The sequence below is a fragment of the Leptidea sinapis genome, chromosome 10 (genome assembly GCF_905404315.1).
Source record: "Leptidea sinapis chromosome 10, ilLepSina1.1, whole genome shotgun sequence".
In the NCBI taxonomy this organism is placed as follows: Eukaryota; Metazoa; Arthropoda; class Insecta; order Lepidoptera; family Pieridae; genus Leptidea; species Leptidea sinapis.
Window position 1 is genome coordinate 2,879,439 of NC_066274.1, and position 19,245 is coordinate 2,898,683.

General features: G+C 34.8%; 1 protein-coding gene across 1 annotated transcript in view; it reads right to left on the reverse strand.

The window, feature by feature from the left end:
• Positions 1-9,697: 9,697 nt before the first annotated feature.
• Positions 9,698-19,245, reverse strand: part of LOC126966528 (uncharacterized) — a 32,400-nt gene continuing 22,852 nt past the window's right edge. The window contains exons 6-7 of the mRNA XM_050810659.1: positions 15,178-15,336; positions 9,698-10,409 (exon numbers count right to left, since the gene is read on the reverse strand). Coding sequence (XP_050666616.1) covers positions 9,987-10,409; positions 15,178-15,336 — 582 coding nt within the window. The 3' untranslated portion in view covers positions 9,698-9,986. The remainder of the gene's footprint in view (positions 10,410-15,177; positions 15,337-19,245) is intronic.

Sequence of the window (19,245 nt, forward strand, 5' to 3'; positions counted from 1 at the left end):
TATTAACTCTTGGGCGAGTTATTTAAACGCCCGTTTCAATTTATTAGTGGCAAAACCCGGAGTAGTGTGAACATTATGGAATTAAATTTCTTATCGCAGGATTTCCAGATCGATACGAAATTAAATATTAAACAATAATAATAGTTTGCCGCAGGTGATCGTTTTAACATTTGTAACAAACAAAATAATCCATTACAATTTAATTAACAAAAAAAAAACTGTAGATTATAGCACTACTCTTTGCTTATATTATACTTCCATCGGTGCCTATACGAGTATAAGTAGTGGAGTAGAAAAGTCTGCATTTTATACAATATTTTTAATATTTTCTTCGTAATTATTTTCACAAGTGATAAAAACTAAAAAAGTGATCCTGTAGCCGGAAACTCTGCTTCATGGTTTTAAAATTAAAAATTATATTTTTTATAATGGCTAATAAAATGGTCGCTAAATACCTTTATTTATTTACGGTGTGTGTGAATGATGCTGTGCTCAATAACTTTTGTATTAATTTACATTTACTTTTTTGACTTACTCGAGTAAGGCATTGACTATTTGACGTTTGAGTACGTTTGTTGCATCATTTTACATATTATATTGTAATTGAAATGATTTGTAAATCGATGGAAATGTAAATAGTGATATAAAAGAGTGGCAATGAGTTTCTTGCTACTTCTTCTCATTAGCTCAACCCTGTACGAAGTAGCGGTAGATTCAATAAGAAAAATATTTTATAAGTGTCATTCCCGTGACCCATATGAATGAAGTTATTTTGATTTGATTTGATATGTCAATAAATAATCAACCCACAAAACAGTAGTTTTGTAAGAATCAAAATCAATTAATTTTATTTTCCTATGAATCCTCCTCACATCGTTATAAATCGGTTAGCTTAAAACTTACCTATTTATTTCTACACAATTTTGAAAAAAAATATCTCAATAGTAACTTGAGAGTTAGTACTTGTTTGCATCATCATCAGCCGGCAGACGTCTACAGCTGGACAAAGGCCTCCCCCAGAGATCTCAACGACGATCGCTCCTGCGCTGCCCTCATCCAACGTAATCCGGCGATCTTGACCAGATCGTCGGCCCATCTTTTGAGGGCATACCAACACTGCGTCTTCCGGTACGTGGTCGCCGTTCGACTTTACTGCCCCACCGGCCATCTGTCCGTTCAACTATGCGCCCTGCCCACTGCCACTTCAGTTTCGCAATCATTACTATGTCAGTGACTGTTTGACTAGTTCTCCTACCTCCTAGCCTTCTCATTTTCCCTATGAGTAACCATTAGCTTTCTCATTTAGTAAGTACAAGTAATCACTGGCAACACATACTGGTCGATAAGCTTTGTCTTCAGACACTGTGGTATTTGGACGAGATTTTACAGAGCTTCTCGAACGTATAGTTTGTATAACTATGTCGAATTGTAATACATAAGTTTAGTAAATATAAATGTACTTTAATTCTAATAAAGAAAGAGACGTATAAAAACAATAAGCTATCAAACGGGTTTACTGCTACGCGTCCTCATTTCAAAATATCTCCGATCTAAGTGTAAGTGTAAGTAATAACTTTATCGAAAGCCTTGGGCTTTCGCTCAAGCGCTTTCATAAAATCGTACGGAGTAATGGTTCATTGGAGCAGATACATCTGCAAGTAAATTTAACTTTATCGGCTGCCTCGGAGACGTTGAGACAAAATTACATTTCGTGGAATCTAACGTCGGTATAATCTACATTTATTACTCGAGTCTTCAGACTTATTACACATAGGTCTGCATCTGTCAAATTTATTATTCCTCCGTAACTTTACAAATTGGATGTGACGCATTTGCTTACATAAACACGTGTCGAATGTTTTGAAGACACTCAAGAAAACATTTGGATAATTATGGATTTCTGCAAAGTAACGCTTAATTCAACTATTTTGTTTTACAAAATGTAATTGGGGATTCATTACAATACTAGCGGGCGCAATTGACTTAATCCGCGTAAATTTCAATGTATTATTTATAAACTATCATGACACGTAAGGGGAAGTTTGCGTAAATACACCATAGCAAATTATATTTAGTTCGGTTTAGCAATTTCTAAGAGTATCTCGCACAAGCAAAAATATAAATTGTTTAAAGACTGTTAACTCGGCCTAGGTTACATAATGGGTACCTGTAACTTATATTTTAATTAATTAGATTTAACTATTTGCGGAGATTAACTATATGAAACAATAAAAATAATGAAATCAAAATATTTCCGTTATTAGATTTTTTTTTCTTCAAATAACAAACAATTTCTAACAATTCAGGCGGAAAATTAAAAAGGAAATGTAAGTAATGGTCACTCAAACATCCCGACCTAAAACAAAAGCCAAATGAAAAACTGTTTTATGACAACGTATTCGGCCACATGCGTTGAACAGCAAAAAACAATTTAAGGTCCTTGTTGAAATAAAAATGAAGCCACAAAAACGGGCCGACATTTTCCTCTCGCAAACAGACTGTCATTTGCTTTGTTAGAGGAACGAAATTAATTTGGTTTTTATTTGCTTATGCTGTGTAAATATGTGCATATTGTATACTTGTATTATATTTCAAAATATGATAAAAGATTATTGTATTCTATTATTAAGCTTTATAAAAGCTTTCTCAATCTCTTATCTATATATATAAGTGATTTCCACTCATCTCTGGAACCATTAGAGCTAAAGACTTGAAATTTGGTAGAAATATTCTTTGCACCGAGTAGAGGTCAGCTAAGAACGGATTTTCCAAAATTCCATCCGCAAGAGTTATTTTTTACTATGCACAGAACAACGTCTGTCGGATCAGCTAGTCTCTTAATATAGAATGTATAAAAATACGCAATTTTTTTTTACTCTTTAGTGCATATTATATCTATTATTTCGGAATAGGTTTTTGAAGTCGGTTGTTTTTTTGTTAATTTATTTTATTTTTTATTTTCAGTGAATCTGAAGCATACTAACTAATAATTTATCTAAATACTAGCTGACCCGGCAAACATTGTTTTGCCATATAAATTATTTTTAGTGTTCGACCGTTTTTTCTCAGACTTACTTATTAAAACCGACAACCACGACCACGATAAAGATTTTCGGGTAAATATAATAAGGCATAAGACACTCACAAAAAATGTGGCTTTCTATTAGTAAGAAAGAATTTAAAATCGTTTCAGTAGTTTCAGAGGTTATCATTATTAGAAAGTATTTTATTTATTCGTCAACATTTCAATGTTTTTATATGATTTTGCTATTCGGAACAGTGATAAATCCAACAAATAATAAATCATGAAATTCAGTCCAGCCATTCTCCAGATATAAGTGTTCGAACAACTGTGTAATGTACATACATTACACAATTTATATATATATATATATATATATATATATATATATATATATATATATATATATATATATCTACAATTTACATAAATTTGAACTCCACGCTTCTGCCGTAGAGTTTTTCTGTAAGTCGTTTAGGAACTCGATTGATCATCATATTCTACGACAATTACTTGATCATAAAAACATTACGGTAGGTGATTCAAATATTCGAATAGCATAATAAAGATTCGGTCGAGTATCGTTCGTTAATTTGCTCCTAAGAATTGAAGAGTTCAACGGAAATCAAAGTAACGACATGATCAGAATAATCAGAACCGAATCAACCTTTGAAGTATACTATTTCCAATAAATAATCATCGAAATCGGTTGGCGCGATATAGAGTTATCTTCTTTGGAGTCATCTTTTATGGAATTCTCATCATGCCATTGTCAGATATGGACCAAATAACAATGGGATCACACGGGAAGCACCAGCTTTTAAATAGAAGAAGAATTATCAAAAATTGGTTCACCCCGTCGAAAGTTTTGAGGTAACAAACATAAAACGTACCGACGAATTGAGAACTTCCTCCTTTTTTGAAGTTGGTTAAGATTTCTTTTCTTTTATACTTTATTATATGTCATACAATCTATCTACACTATATAATTATCTTCCTTTACGAGAGTGCCTATTTGGGGATATTAAATTAAATTCAAGTAATTTATAGTGTATCACTCCATAGTATTAAACAATTTCCTCCGCCGCGTCTGTCTGTTTGTCTGCTCGCGATAAACTCAAAAACTACTGCACCAATTTGCATGCCGCTCACCAATGAATAGCGTGGTTCTCGAGGAAGGTTGTATGTAGTATGCAATTTGTTATGTTATTAAATACATGTTTGTATAAATTAACGATATTTGTTGGAGGTGTCGGAAAAAATAAACCGTCTAGGAATTTTCAACGAAAACGCTGTCTAGAGCCTTTGAGATATAATAATATAATGTATGGTGGAATTCAGTATCTTTATATAGGTCTACAGAAAAGTCGACGATGGCATATGTCTGTCTCTTAAGGGTAACATCCTAGATCCAGTTTTTAATTTATAACTAATTAAATAATAATAACACATTCCGATTGCTTTAGACGGCATTGTTCCCGAATTCTTACATCATATTATTTCATTTTCTATTAACAGATCAGCGTCTGTCGGGTCAGCTAGTATTGTATAAAAATGTTTATAGACACATGTTTTATATTTAATCTAGACGCGATCTTGCTAAAACAAACGGTCTTGTATGATAGCTTTGTAACCTTGAGAACCTATTCATACAACGAAACTGTACTTGAAACGGTCATGGTCATCATAAAAGCGACGTTCAAAGCGTAGACGTCCACTCACGTTCATAGCTTGAGCGAGAATAGCCTTCCAGTGAGGCAGAGGGGGTGCTAAGGGGGGTGTTTACCCGCCCACCCAGTACCAGCTGAGCAGAGGCAAGCTATATTTAGGTTGCGCTGTAAATATTCGCTCCAAGTACGGAAGGCACCCGTCTCCCTGACGGAGGGTGAGATAGCTACGTAGTTTCCCAGCTTCATGAGCGGCTAAAAGTTGAAAGTTCACCAACGCCTTGCACACGGGAGTGGACTGTTAGTGAAGGCTTTCTTTATTTAAATGTATTGCAAGTTCTCTTGTATTCATGTTAGCACTAATTTTTAATGTTGTTTCCAACTCTGTATGTAGCTTTCCATTTAGGATTTTCAATTTAGAATACTGAAATTATATTTTGTTTTTAACGTACGCCTTTTACTTCTTTATAGCGTAAGCATTTGATATTTCAAATGCTTACGCTATAAATGGAATGAAACTTTTTAATTTGAACCAAGGCCATCGTGAATAAATGAGGCACTTTGTGCGAAAATTGTAACAGATTACTTTACATGGGCCATTGCGTGACTGTTCGAATTAGATGATATTTTCTTTAGCAATATCGTGTTTGATATGTCCTGGTTTATTTTCGGTTTGATGACATCAGGTTATAAGAATGTGGTATTATTATTTTGTTAATAATATGGGTTGGTTAGTTCATTTATGTGTTAGTTACAAGATTGAATCACATAATAATATTAATGTTATCGCTTTGTAAATATAATGATAGCATTATTGTTTTATAATCGTTATTCAAATTCAAATATTTTTATTCAAAATAGGATTTAAAATCACTTATTGAACGTCAAGATCTACCACCCATTCAAAAGAGACTGCCTCAGACCTGAGAAGAATGGGCGCAAGAAACTCAGCGGGTTTTTAATATGAAATATGGATTACAATGTAATATCGTACAATAAACATTTATAATTAAAGAGCCTGAGGGTGTTCGCTTTATTCCCAGTCCGTGGTGTCATTAAGAAAATCGTTTATGCTATAATAACCTTTCCCACACAAACGTTTTTTAACAATTCTTTTAAATTTCGTAACACATTTGTTTTGTACATTTTCTGGGATCATATTGTAGAAGCATATACATCGCCCAACAAAAGACTTACTAACTCGACCCAACCGAGTAGTAGGGATAACAAGTTTATGTTTGTTCCTCGTGTTAACATTATGAATATCACAGTTTCTAGAAAATTCCTCAATGTGCTTATGAACATACAAAACATTATCAAAAATGTATTGAGAAGCAACAGTCAAAATGTTTATTTCTTTAAATTTTTCTCTTAATGATTCTTTAGGACCTAGGATATAAATCGCGCGAATAGCCCTCTTCTGCAGCACAAAGATAGAATTAATATCGGCCGCACTGCCCCATAACAATATGCCATAGGACATAATACTATGAAAATAACGAAGGTATACTAATCTCGCCGTATCTATGTCAGTTAACCGTCTAATTTTCTTAACCGCATATGCTGCAGAACTAAGCCTATTCGCCAATCCTTCAATATGGGGGCCCCATTGCAATTTGCAATCAAGAGTAATGCCAAGAAATATAGCAGATTCCACTGGTTTTACCACCTCTCCATTTAATAAAATATTCGCATCTACATTTTTGACATTTCGCTCGGTGAATTTAATATATTTGGTTTTATGATTATTTAACAATAAGTTATTGGCGCTAAACCAGTAAACGATGCCATATAGAGCATTGCTTACTTCGTCATATAAAACTTGGCTTCGTTTCACTCCGAATATAAGTGAAGTGTCATCCGCAAACAATACCACCTTGTGTTTTATTTCTACAAGGTTAGGTAGATCATTTATATAAATTAGGAAGAGGAAGGGTCCAAGAATAGACCCTTGTGGTACCCCCATACCGAGAGGAGTCCCAGGAGATCTCCTGCCATTCACCTCGACCCTCGGAATCCTATTATTTAAATATGAGATCAGAAGATCGAGTGCAGATCCTCTTATACCATAGTGGCATAGCTTCCTGACCAGCGTTGAATGTTGAACACAATCAAAAGCCTTAGATAAATCACAGAAGATACCAAGTGCATTCTGTGATTCCTTCCAGGCCTCAAAAATATTCCTGATGAGTTCAACACCTGCATCCGTAGTCGAGCGTCCCCTAGTAAAGCCAAATTGTTTTATATGAAGTAACTTATAAGTGTTAAAGTGAGTAAGCATTTAGCTTAAAATAATTTTTTCAAAAATTTACTAAGTACAGTACATACTTTCTTAAATAATTTTGAATATTTTTTCACATATACAACGAAAGATACATCATGATTACATGATGATCTCTCACTATATAGTTCATATAACCGTTGTCTGCTCCTATGAATACCAGCTGTTGCCCAGTTGTTAAATGACAAGAGACCACCCGAGTTGACTTTCTTTGAAGTAAATATAGAAGCAAACTCTGTTTTAATTATTTTAAATAACTTACCATACATCTCATTTGGAGTGCTGTTATAATTCAAATACAAGTTTGAGAGTTTTTCTGAAACATTGCCTCTATATTTCTCCATTCGCCTATTGTTTACCGGAACAAACACAAACTTTTTAGTTGAAGTACATTTGTTTCCTTCAATATTAAAAGAGGCTAATTGACCAAAGTGGTCTGAGCTCAGTTTACTAATTATTGATTGAGAAATAGGTTTATAATTAGTAAAAATATTATTAATACAGCTTTTAGAGGTGCTGGTTACTCTAGTAGGTTCTAAGAAAATATTTGATAAATTATATGATTTAAACAAAAATTTGAATCTAATACTTGTGTTGGATTTTTCTAATAAGTTAATATTAAAGTCACCACAAATCATAATATATTTCTTAGATTCTGATAAATTTGATAGAATCTCCTCCAATACACTCTCAAATAACTCATATAATGCATCGGGGGGTCTGTATATACTTACAACGATGGCACACTCAAGCTCTGCACAGGCTATTTCAGTGAGAGCTATTTCAGAGAGGCCCACAATATCTTTACGGTCTTTGAATTTAAATGATTTACTTATAAGTATAAGAGAGCCGCCACGTGTTGCCTTTTCTCTGCTAAACACACTTGCCATCCGATGACCACTGGAGTTAAAAATGAGCTCGTATTCTCTAAGCCAGTGTTCAGTAAGACATAAGATATCAATATTTTCATGGTTCATTAGTAACTCCAGTTCCAGTTCTTTACCTAACAATCCTTGCATATTTTGGTGCATCAGGTTTATAACTTTACAATTATTATGTTTACTATTACTTGTACATTGTGTATTTATATTGCTAGAGGAGTTCCCTATTCTCTTATTGACTAATTTCAATAATTTGGAACATATTCCAAACCAGAAACTAAACTATAAGACTGCTCAATAGAAGCAGTGTTAATCAAATAATTACTTTGCTCAATAGGAGCAGAGTTCAACAAGCTATTACACTGCTCAAAAGAAGCAGTGCTAATCGACTTACTAACCTGCTCAATAGAAGCAGGGGACCGGGTTGCCAAATAATTGCCTGAGTTATAAAATAAATAAAAAGATAGCGATTTAGCTATCTGTCTTTTATAAAAATTAGATAGGTGTAACCTATCAAATGTCAATATGTAATTGTTAATATGTACGTTACTTAACCAAGTCTGACAAATATTAAAAAAATATATATATAATAGACATTCTCTCAAATATGTTCAAGGCAGGCGATGGCTGGTCCATGCGTCATGAACGGGCGCTGCTTGTACATTGGAAGATTCTTTCATCGGAAACTCTGCTAAATGTTGTTAAAATTAAAGTTATTTAATATTATAACTATGTGTGGATTGATGATTATGATGAGTGTATCTACAGTACAATATTTTTTATTAACTTACATTTATTTTTTAAGTCACTCGTGTAAGTCATTGAGTACGTGACATTTGAGTACTTTTGCATCACTTTCGATGACGTTCTATACATAAAGACAAATCAGGTCGCATAAAATTAAAGCCCAAATATGCAATATGCCACAAATTACACCATTATATGCTTCCAGTGTTATATCTATTCATTGCCGCATTTATTCCAGTTGTTTAAAATATTGTTGGTCACTAAGCAGCAATCTAATACATTTATTCAGTTCACGTTACGTATCCATATATAGAACCCGATTCGGACATTGACAGTTGGAACACGACCAAGGAGAAAAGTGTGCTTAAATTGTCTTTAAGCACACATTTATCGTTCCGCTATCAGACTGCGAATGATAATATGTCCTGTGTACAGAATGTTATAGATAACTTTATATAGATTTTTTTTTAATTCATTTGTAAATGAGTTTATTTATTTCTCAAGGTGACGAATGGGATTTCCAAGAATCCTGAGCGATACTGCATTGTAATGGGCAGGGCGTATCCATTACCATCAGCTGAATGTCCTGCTCGTCTCGTCTTTTATTTTCATTAAAAAAACGATGCAACTGTGTATGTTGATTTAAAGAAAATGTCAATGAGGTTCTTACTACTTCTTCTCTTTAAAGCTGTTGAGCTTTTGTGAAGATGTGGTAAATGGTAAAAATTTATTATTTTTAATTTAATTTAATTGGAAATTTTTACACTTTGTGCTTATGTAACCGAGCTTAAATGTAATAGTCTCACTTGATCTTCAGAAAGAAAACTAAAGAAAATAATTATTATTAATAATATTTTTAGGCAACGTATTTCTTGAGTGCTAAAGACTAATTAATTTGCCCAATGGCAGGTGATAAGTAGACAGATTATAAGGACTTTAAAAGAAGTGAGATAAAGTAGGTACAATTTTTTTATTTGACATATCTGTTACGAGTATATCTATCACATACCTAGTGTTTATTATATTAATTGTTATGTAAAAAAATAATTTAATTAAATAACTAAACTAGATAAAATTTATGTTTTGGTTATGGCGTAGACAAAAAGTTCAAAAACATTCCTTGATATAAAAAAAATTACCTTGTTTGAGTAACGCCACTTAAAGTTCATACAAGAGTCAACTTATAATTGTTCAGGTAAATGAAGTAACTCCATTTAAAGTATGATTCCGATTGTATAATATTCTATAGCAGAAACAGTAGCGCAGTAGTAATACGAAATATTTTTATAAAAAGATGCATTTTATTCACAGCACAAACTTGCAATGAAATGAATTAGATAATACAAGAATATGTACTTTAGATGAATAAATATTAGCTAACATAATATTTATTGTTCTCGACTCGTAGCAGACCTAACTGCTGGAGTCGTAGAAGACATACCGGGGCGACTAATTGATGATATACCGGGGCGACTAATAGCTGAAGCAGCGTGAACTTCGTCCATGTCAATATGCTGCGTCACATCGGTGGAGTCCGTGACGTCATCGGGGAACCATCGTGGCTCTTTAGTATAATCAAACTCTGGCTCGGGATCGGGGCAGTACTTCTCGTGTTTCGGATCGTGGAAGGTAACGATGGTGAGGACGGGAGCCGTGCCGGAGAACGCGATACGTTCGTTGAAGCTGGTGATGGCGGTGATGGTACCGGGCGCGGGGTACGAACATGCAATGTATCGGTTGTGGAGGTTGATGACTTCCACACAGTTGGTGCCGCTGCCGCCAATAATGCCGTACTTACCCTTGCGATTGAACTACAAATAAATTGGCACTACTGTAATAAATGTATGTTAAACATACTAAACACTAAATTACCAACATACTTCAGATCTACAATTGTTGAGAAAAAACTCATCAAAAACGATAAAAAATTTATAGAAGGATCCTTAGATATTAGTTAGACATTTTAGATTATTTTTGATTGTTACATGTAAATACCATACAATTTATTTTAGTAGGATTTCTGCTTTTCGAATATTTTTTTAAAAATAATAGAGCAGTGTATTTCAATGACGTTTATAATAAAAATTTAAAATGTTATAAATGTCCCTTTCAAACAAATAATTTCCTTTTAAATATGCCCATTATTACAAAATTATTTCGACACATGTTTTGACTCAGTCTCAGGCATGCTCAGGAGCTGTTGACTAGCCAAGGAACGAGAGTTACTCTCGTGTAGTGACGTTATTACGTGAAACTTAGCGGAATAGACAGTTAAGATCATAATGAATAACATATTTTTATATGAAAGTGGATTACTGCAAAATAAATAAATTAAACCAAAATCTTATAATATTACTGTGATTATAGAGATCTACATCACTGAATATTTACAAAAAGAAAACAGTTAAATAAAGATCAAAATATATTGTTTTCAGAATTCACAGATCTGTGATATACGATCTCAAGTATTTTCGGTTTCCTTTATTTATATAGTTGCTTATATAGATTTGATGTTCTGTTTGTTTTCCAAAAATAGTAAAATAAAATAAAATAAACATATACAAGATTGAATTTTGTAAAGAACGTTGTTAACTCAAAAGTATAATCGCATAAATGTAACCACAATATTTGGCACAACGCGAGTGTTTCAAACAACTCCTAAGTCTACTTCTGCTCAGTACCTCAATGTTTTGTCTGTGAATTAATTGAAAACAAACCAACTGAAACCTCAGAAACTGTTTTCGACAAAAGCCATAACTGTGTTATAATATAATTTAGTTTATTTTGTGTGATTGCTTTCACTTACAATTAAACAAGATAATATTATTCTGCATTAACACACTACATTCAGCTGAAATTGATTTTGAATATTGAATTTAAATTTAATGATTCTCGCTTCAATTACTTCGTGTAATGAATTATTGCACCCACAACTCTGTAGTTACGTCCTACGGAATCGTGGGTCTTGACTTAACTGTCCAGATCAAGAGATAGACAGCCATCATAGAAAGTTATCCCAATAATAAGGTAGCGAAAAACTTCATGGCTTGCGGGAGGCAAGTCACTAACGCCAAACCTCGACGAACCGGGCTAATGTGGTGTATGAGCCTTCATTGTTGAATGTTCCTTGCGCGGGTGATACTTTTCGGTCCTTCCACACACACAAGCACACAGGAGGTGTCCCCCAAGGCTCTGTGATGGGCCCGCTCTTTTGGAACATCACGTACGATGGGCTATTAAAACAGGATATACCACTCGTTACAGAACTTGTTGCCCTTGCAGATGACTTGGCGATTGTCATCGTATCAAAATACATTGAAGAAATTAATTGGAGATTTAATGAGACCTTTGCTGTAGTGCGTAGCTGGATGGACAAAGTAGGCCTTAAACTCGCAGAGCACAAAACTAAAGCCGTCCTCATCACCAGCAGGAAAAGGATAGAAACAGTATCGTTAAAAGTAGGAAACCACGAGATCACCTCTCAACCTTTCATACGATACCTCGCCTAAATTTTAAGAAGCAGGCGGAGTATACTGCAGACAAAGCGTCTGCCGTGGTGCCAAAACTAGCCAGGCTCATGCCAAATGTAGGAGGTCCAAAAAGAAGAAGGGTTCTTGCATCGGTTGTCACGTCAATACTGATGTACGGAGTAGCCACCTGGTCAGAAGCACTAGCAAAACAAGAGGTACAACGCAAAATCACACCAGTTTACAGACTGTGTGCTCTCCGCGTAGCGAGCGCTTTCCGTACAGTCTCGGGTGAAGCTGCATTTGTCATAGCTGGAACCCTACCCCCAGACATACTGGCTGAAGAACGTAGAGCGGTGGTTTATCAAAGGAAGACGGAAACCTCAATGTCGCCATCTGAACTCAAAAGCAAACAAAAACAGAGGAATTTGCAACGATGGCAAGAACGCTGGAGTACTTTGAGTAAAGGACGTTGGACCTACCGGCTGATATCCGAAATTGCACCATGGGTTAACCGCAAGCATGGGGAGGTTAACTATTACCTGACCCAGATGATCTCTGGCCACGGATGTTATAGACAGTACCTCCACAGATTTAAGCACGAGGACTCCCCAGATTGCCCAAACTGCACCGACGCACCTGAAAATGCGAATCATGTATTTTTTAAATGCCATGGATACATAACCGCTCGGGACAAATGGGAGAAGACACTAGGTACAAGCATTACACCTGATAACCTTATCAGCGTAATGCTTACTTCTGTAGTAGCCTGGAATGCAACCAGTGCATACGCTGCAGAAATATTAAAAGATTTGCGTAGGTTAGAGAGGGCAAGAAAAGCCGCTGCAGTAAGCTTATAGTTTGTTTAGTTGGAGGTAGCAAAAGCTAAACGCTCCCCCCGTGAAGAAATGCCTTGCGGCGATTCCATGGGGACTAGGGAGAGATAGAAGAAGAGATGGTTTTTAGTCGGTATTGGTCTTCAAACCGAGCCCGACATACGAGATCAATATGACCACGATCTTATTATACGTAAAAGTATGTTTCCCCTCAGAAAAAAAAAACTGACACAAATACTCAGGAAGTAGGCAGACAGACACTAGGCTTACAAACCTTCCTACAAGTGCTGCTTGAACATTCATTACTCTTTACATACTCGCCGGTACCTATCATTTCTAGAACATTCATAATGACTAAACCTAATCTAATCCAAAACAACAAATAGCAGCAACCTAAACACTAAACTCTTCACAAAACATGTTTAAATATTACATAACTTTACACCTTGTTTTTCAGCAACGTCTGATGACTACATCACAGGCATTAAACAGAAAGACAGTACAAACAAACTAGAGAACAAATAAACACGAATAGGAATCGACAAACTACACAACAGAAATAGCACCACCAGAGTGCTAAGCTATACCTGTTCCAAGTCCAAAAAATACTTTATATAATATCTGAACCAACTCTATCCCAATAGCACTAAAACCTGAAAAATGCACCCAGCGAGAAAAGACAAAATAAATATCCGTTATAAAATGCATGGACTCACAAATATCAACAAGCTCACAGAAAATATTATGGCAATTTTCTGGTAAAAAGAGATTATTTTATGAAAATTGTCACCAATTAACAACTGAAGGTGCATCAGCCGAAACATACAAAAATGTAATGCGACTCACAAAGATGAGAAATGCTACCGTCTTCATCAAACACCTGCATCACACTGCACCGTAAAAGGAAATTGTAAAAGAAACCGAGAAAAGTGGTAACAAGGTATGTTAGGAAATAATTAATGCACGCTACGGTCCCAACAAGATACAAACCTTAACGTCCTTTGTGAACTTAGAACGCAGCGCTACTGTAATAGTTATTTTTGCAACTGTTGTGTAATAAGGGGTATTGAAACACTAATGGATTTGTCTGCAGTGTGATACTAGTATCACATGAGTGTTGTAATTCCTGATTATCAACAGTTGCATACAAGACTTTATCTACACACATAATATGAATCCTCCATAAATGATTCTGAAACAGTTACCTTACTGCTAATATTAAAAAAGCCAGTCCCTTCAAATCCCGCCATACACTCAGAATCACCTCACACAGTCTTTTAAGCCTGACTGAACTTTGACTATGACCTTTTTTTCGATCCTTCTTGTACGTGATCCACTTTTCATAACCAGTTATCAACCTCTTCATGAGCGGTGGAATAAATAAATGAATGAATGAAAATTCTTTATTGCATTAACATTAATGTGACCATTTGAACATATTATGAGAGGTCTATTTCAGGTAACCTTTAAGGAGTAGATTTTATTTGTAGCTTGACATAAGGCAATAAATTAATTTACATAGAATCTATAATATAGTCACATATGTACGTATACATAACTGTACACACTATAAAATAACCTGATAGACTGATTCATTTAAAACTCTAGGACTACTTCATAGCTAGCAGGCGGAACTGTGGAACCAAACACATTTATTGGAGCAGCGAGCTCTTCCGTCCACGGCCACCTTCCAATGTCATTTTTATTTCCGAATTCATATGAACGTGCTTATATGAGTTTATGAGGTTGGCAACGTGGTCTTGTGATTGACATACCATCAATCAGGTACGAACCGTATGTATGCACGTTTTCTCCTTTTCTATAAAAAAAAATTACTTGATTCAAAGAGCATTGGATAGTTCCATTCATATTAAAATTTGTAACAGCCACGAAGTGCTAGCGCATCTTATATGTTATTTCTGCGGTGCAATTCACGTATTTCCAAAATCGTTGACGTTAAGTTCCGACCCTATCCACGTTTAGCTCTTTTCCAAGATTCGCATTCTCATTTCATTACCCAAGAACGTTAACTGAATCCGTGCCGCGCGCCAATGAAATTTGAACAAAAATTTAAAAAAAAAACTTCAAGGTCATGGATCCTTTGCGCCAGTAAGTACCAATCAAATTCTTGCGAATATTGAACATAACAATATTATAACTGTCAAGCTTGAAACACTATGAGAGCAACTTCGTACGGTTGTGTTTGGATAAAAGTTTTGATGCAAATTTATTTATCAATAGCTTTACTAAAGTCAGCAATAGATTAAGGTAAGTACCTCCTTGGATCTCCAGAATCGACACGCGTGAATGTATTCACCGTCAACATTGGGTCGTCTGTTCTGCACTCTCACTATACATTCTCGTTTTTTAGCCACCAGATTCCAAACGGACAATGCTTCTGTCGGTTGCCAACTGCCAACAATTAGGCTGTCTCTCTGGAAAAATATGAATAAATTACATTATTTGTGTGATGTATAAAATAGCATTGAAGCTGAGATAGGCACTAAATTAGTTTCGTCTTTGACAGCCGAAGCCAAAGATATAATACCTGCCATCAAATTTTTAGATAAAAACTTGTGTAAATAAAAATGCGGCCATATCATGTCTTGCTTTTCCACTTTTACTATCAAGTATTTTAATTGAATAACTAAAGTAGCCATAAACACTGTAAAAAATTAAAAACTTCTTATTTATTATTTCTTCAATTAAAATTTTAAAACGTGGAAGCATTTCTGACGCATAAAAATAGCGCAACTAAATCTATACCGTTAGTGGGCAAGGCTTACAAACTGTACCGGCACGCGGATCGAGTACGATCGGACCCTGGTCGGGCGGGATTTTAAAAACAGTTAAAACAAGGATTTAAAATACATTCATGTGTTATAAAGTGCTGCAGAAATTATTCGGATGGTCATCCCAAGGGGAATTAAATTACTTTTCACGAATAAGTAGACCATTTATATAAAGATACAATAATTATATTTTTTGAGGGATGGCATTATGCACACAGTTGGTAAGTAGCACATTTTATTATAGAACTAGATTATTTAGTTACTAACAGATTTGGTTTTATTTTGCCCTTACAGTAAACTGTATTGTAACTTAATTGTGTGAATTTTTGGTGCTTTAATCTACGGCAGAGACGTGGACGTTGCGACAAGCCGAGAAAAGGAAAATTGATGCTCTGGAGATGTGGTGCTGGAGGAGAATGATAGGAGTTTCATGGAACGAGTTTCGCACCAACGTCTCCATTCTCCAAGAACTTTGAATAAAACAACGCCTTTCGGTGTTAATACAGAGTCGCATTCTTAAGTTCTTCGGACACGTTTCCCGGCGCTAGAGTGAGTGCATTGAGCGCCTTGTCGTTCAGAGCAAAGTGGAGGGTACCAGAGGGCGGGGACGGTCACCCATACGATGGACCGACCAAATTAGGTCCGCTGTGGGCGGTCCACTGAATGAGTGCACAAGACTGTCGGCCAGCAGGGAAAAGTGGCGAAGTATCGTGGGACGCATCACATCTGCCCCAAAAGATTCCACTTCGTGATGACCACGACCGCTCTGTCAAGAGTGTAACGACGAAGAAGAAGAATCTACGGTAGATATTATGACATGACTGCTTCCATGTTTTATATGCGTTCTCTGTTATATGTATGTACTGTTGATGTATCCATTAAGAATAAACAAACAAAGATACACGGTTGTAAACATTTTCACAATTAAAAAGCACTTTAATAAGCAAAATGACTAAGTGTACACTTATAGCTCTAGAACAACTTCACAAGTGGTCACCATTCGGAGTCATTCACGGTATAGTGTGGGGGAATCTTAACAATGAATCTAAAAGCTTTATTTTTTTAAATGGAGTGAAGAAGAAGAAGAAGTCTGAAGCCAAAATATATTAAAAGACTGTTCTAGATCGTGTTGTGAAACCTCTTAGCAATACGCTTTTTAAAAATGTACATCCACCTTTTCAGCGAGACTAAATAAACTTGCCTGAAATTCAACATTACGGATTTTATAAGAGCTGAAGAGTGGCCCATGTCTGGCACAGATCTGAACTCTTTAGACTACGAATTATGTTAAGTTTAAGAAGATATTAAGTACTCTTAACGACACGCCAACATCGAGTGGCTTGGGAATTCTTTAGAAGAAGCAGTGACTTCCCAAGGAAACAGTGTGTAAATCTAGAAACTCGTGGCCAGACAGATCTAAGGGCTGCATTAAAGTTAGTCATTTCCAATTGCTAAGGCTTCAATAAATAAATGCAAAAAAGTTTTATTAATATAACAATATGGCATAAAATTTGGTAGTGTAAGAGACTGACGATAGAAGTGAAAACTGAACTTTTATTATTAATATTTAAAATTTCATAATGTTTAAAAATAGTTAAGTTATTAATTTCAATTTATTTTGGAAACTTAGGGTCAATAATATATTAAGCAAACAAAAACACGATTTCAACGATGCACAGTAAATTATACACATTGAATTTTCCATCCATTCAATATTACTTATAGATAAGATATACACAGCACTTTTGTTGTACAATACGTCAACTGTATAGCTACAGATATACACACTGCTGCATTTTGTTGACTCAAGAGACTTCACCAATCCGAAAAGTGTCTTAACTTAATAAAGTAATACTTTATATATGTATATACACACGAAAAAGGTCAAGTCACGATGAATTAGTTAACCAACACACCAACAAATAAAGCTAAACTCTGCTCATGAAAAGTTTTAAAAATGTAATACTTTAAAGGTTAAAACAAAGAGGGCATCAAACTTAATAACGAGCAAAGCACGACAATACTTCGTATAAAACTCTACCACGTACAAAAGTTTGCAACAAAGGACGACTTTTAATTAAAATTGTTTTAAGTATTAGATAACAATATTTTGAAGCGATACACGGCGTTGTAATATTTCATCATTACTTAATAATAATGTTTCTAAAGTTGTCGACTGAAACGTCACGTAAAAATTAATCAATAAATAACGTTATATATTATAATAAAAAGGTAACAAAGATAAAACTGTACTTTATTATTTTTGTAAAAGAATGTTTGCTTTGAGTTGTACAAAAAATACTGAAGCATAATAGTTTACAGAATTTTTGATTATCTGATTGTCTGTGTGTATGTCCAGAGAAAACGCTAAAACTACAGACTATTCCTACGAACTATGAAATCAATAATTTATTCAAATTTTGCATGAATAAATATGTTGCGACAACATAATATTATATTATACATATTATCATGCTATTAGTTATGGGGTAAAGCAATAAAGTCGTATTTCTTTTAACCATTTTGTCACAATGTGTACTATAAAATTTGTATATAAACTTAATTGTTATGTAAAACAAAGATTTCGTTACTTGTTACAGGCGAAACGTTACTTATATTAATATTAGTAACCTGTAAAGTCATAATGCTGCTGTTGTAATATTTTAACATAATTTTGATCTATTTTTCAATACTTTTAATTCTTAATGAGTTAAAAGTATTAATTAATAAACAAAGACAAAATATTCTATTACCTATCTTTTACGCCTGTTTAAGATGTGTTGGTGGAGATGTGTGACATTTAGCATAGTTTAATATCAAACGCAATTAATTTAATAAAAAGCGTTAAGAACGATATGCTATGCTAATGCTAACGAATACGAGGACAACCAGTTGCACCTGTGAATCCTGACAACGTATGGTTTCCATGAGCATGCATATGATAAATGGATATCTATTACCAGATACACTAAATGTTTTTCCTGTAAAATGTTCAGAAAGTATTGACAGAAACCCAGAAATGGCAAAGAGTAAATTGAAAGGACTTTTTTAATGAAACTATGTCAAGTAATGTTATTAGTGTAACTATAAATAGTGTAACTATATATCTTACTTGGTTTTTGTTGTGTGGGTATACATATATAAATGTAAAACATCTGATAAAACTACTATTTTAATTGTGAATAAATAAGAAAAGTCTTATGCCTCTCAGATATCTCTCTCTCAGTGGTCGCGCCCTCATGATTGTGATGATCGTGGTCATCGTCGCCTGAGGTGTTCAAAGCATTCTTAGTCGAGGGCAGGCCTTTCACTTGACTCTATCTGGTAGGGAACCAACCGCGGTATCCGTAACATGCGTATCCAGTACCACATCTTGAATGCCTCTTTGTCTTTCCCGGGCTTATATCGTCAACAATTAGGAATATAAGAGCACCTCAGATATAATAGTGATATATAATATAAGGTGCATCAGGATATGTTCGGATACAGGGTAAGTGCGGTGTACCATAGCACGAACGTCATTTTGTCCCTAGCTTCTATCGATGTGTACCG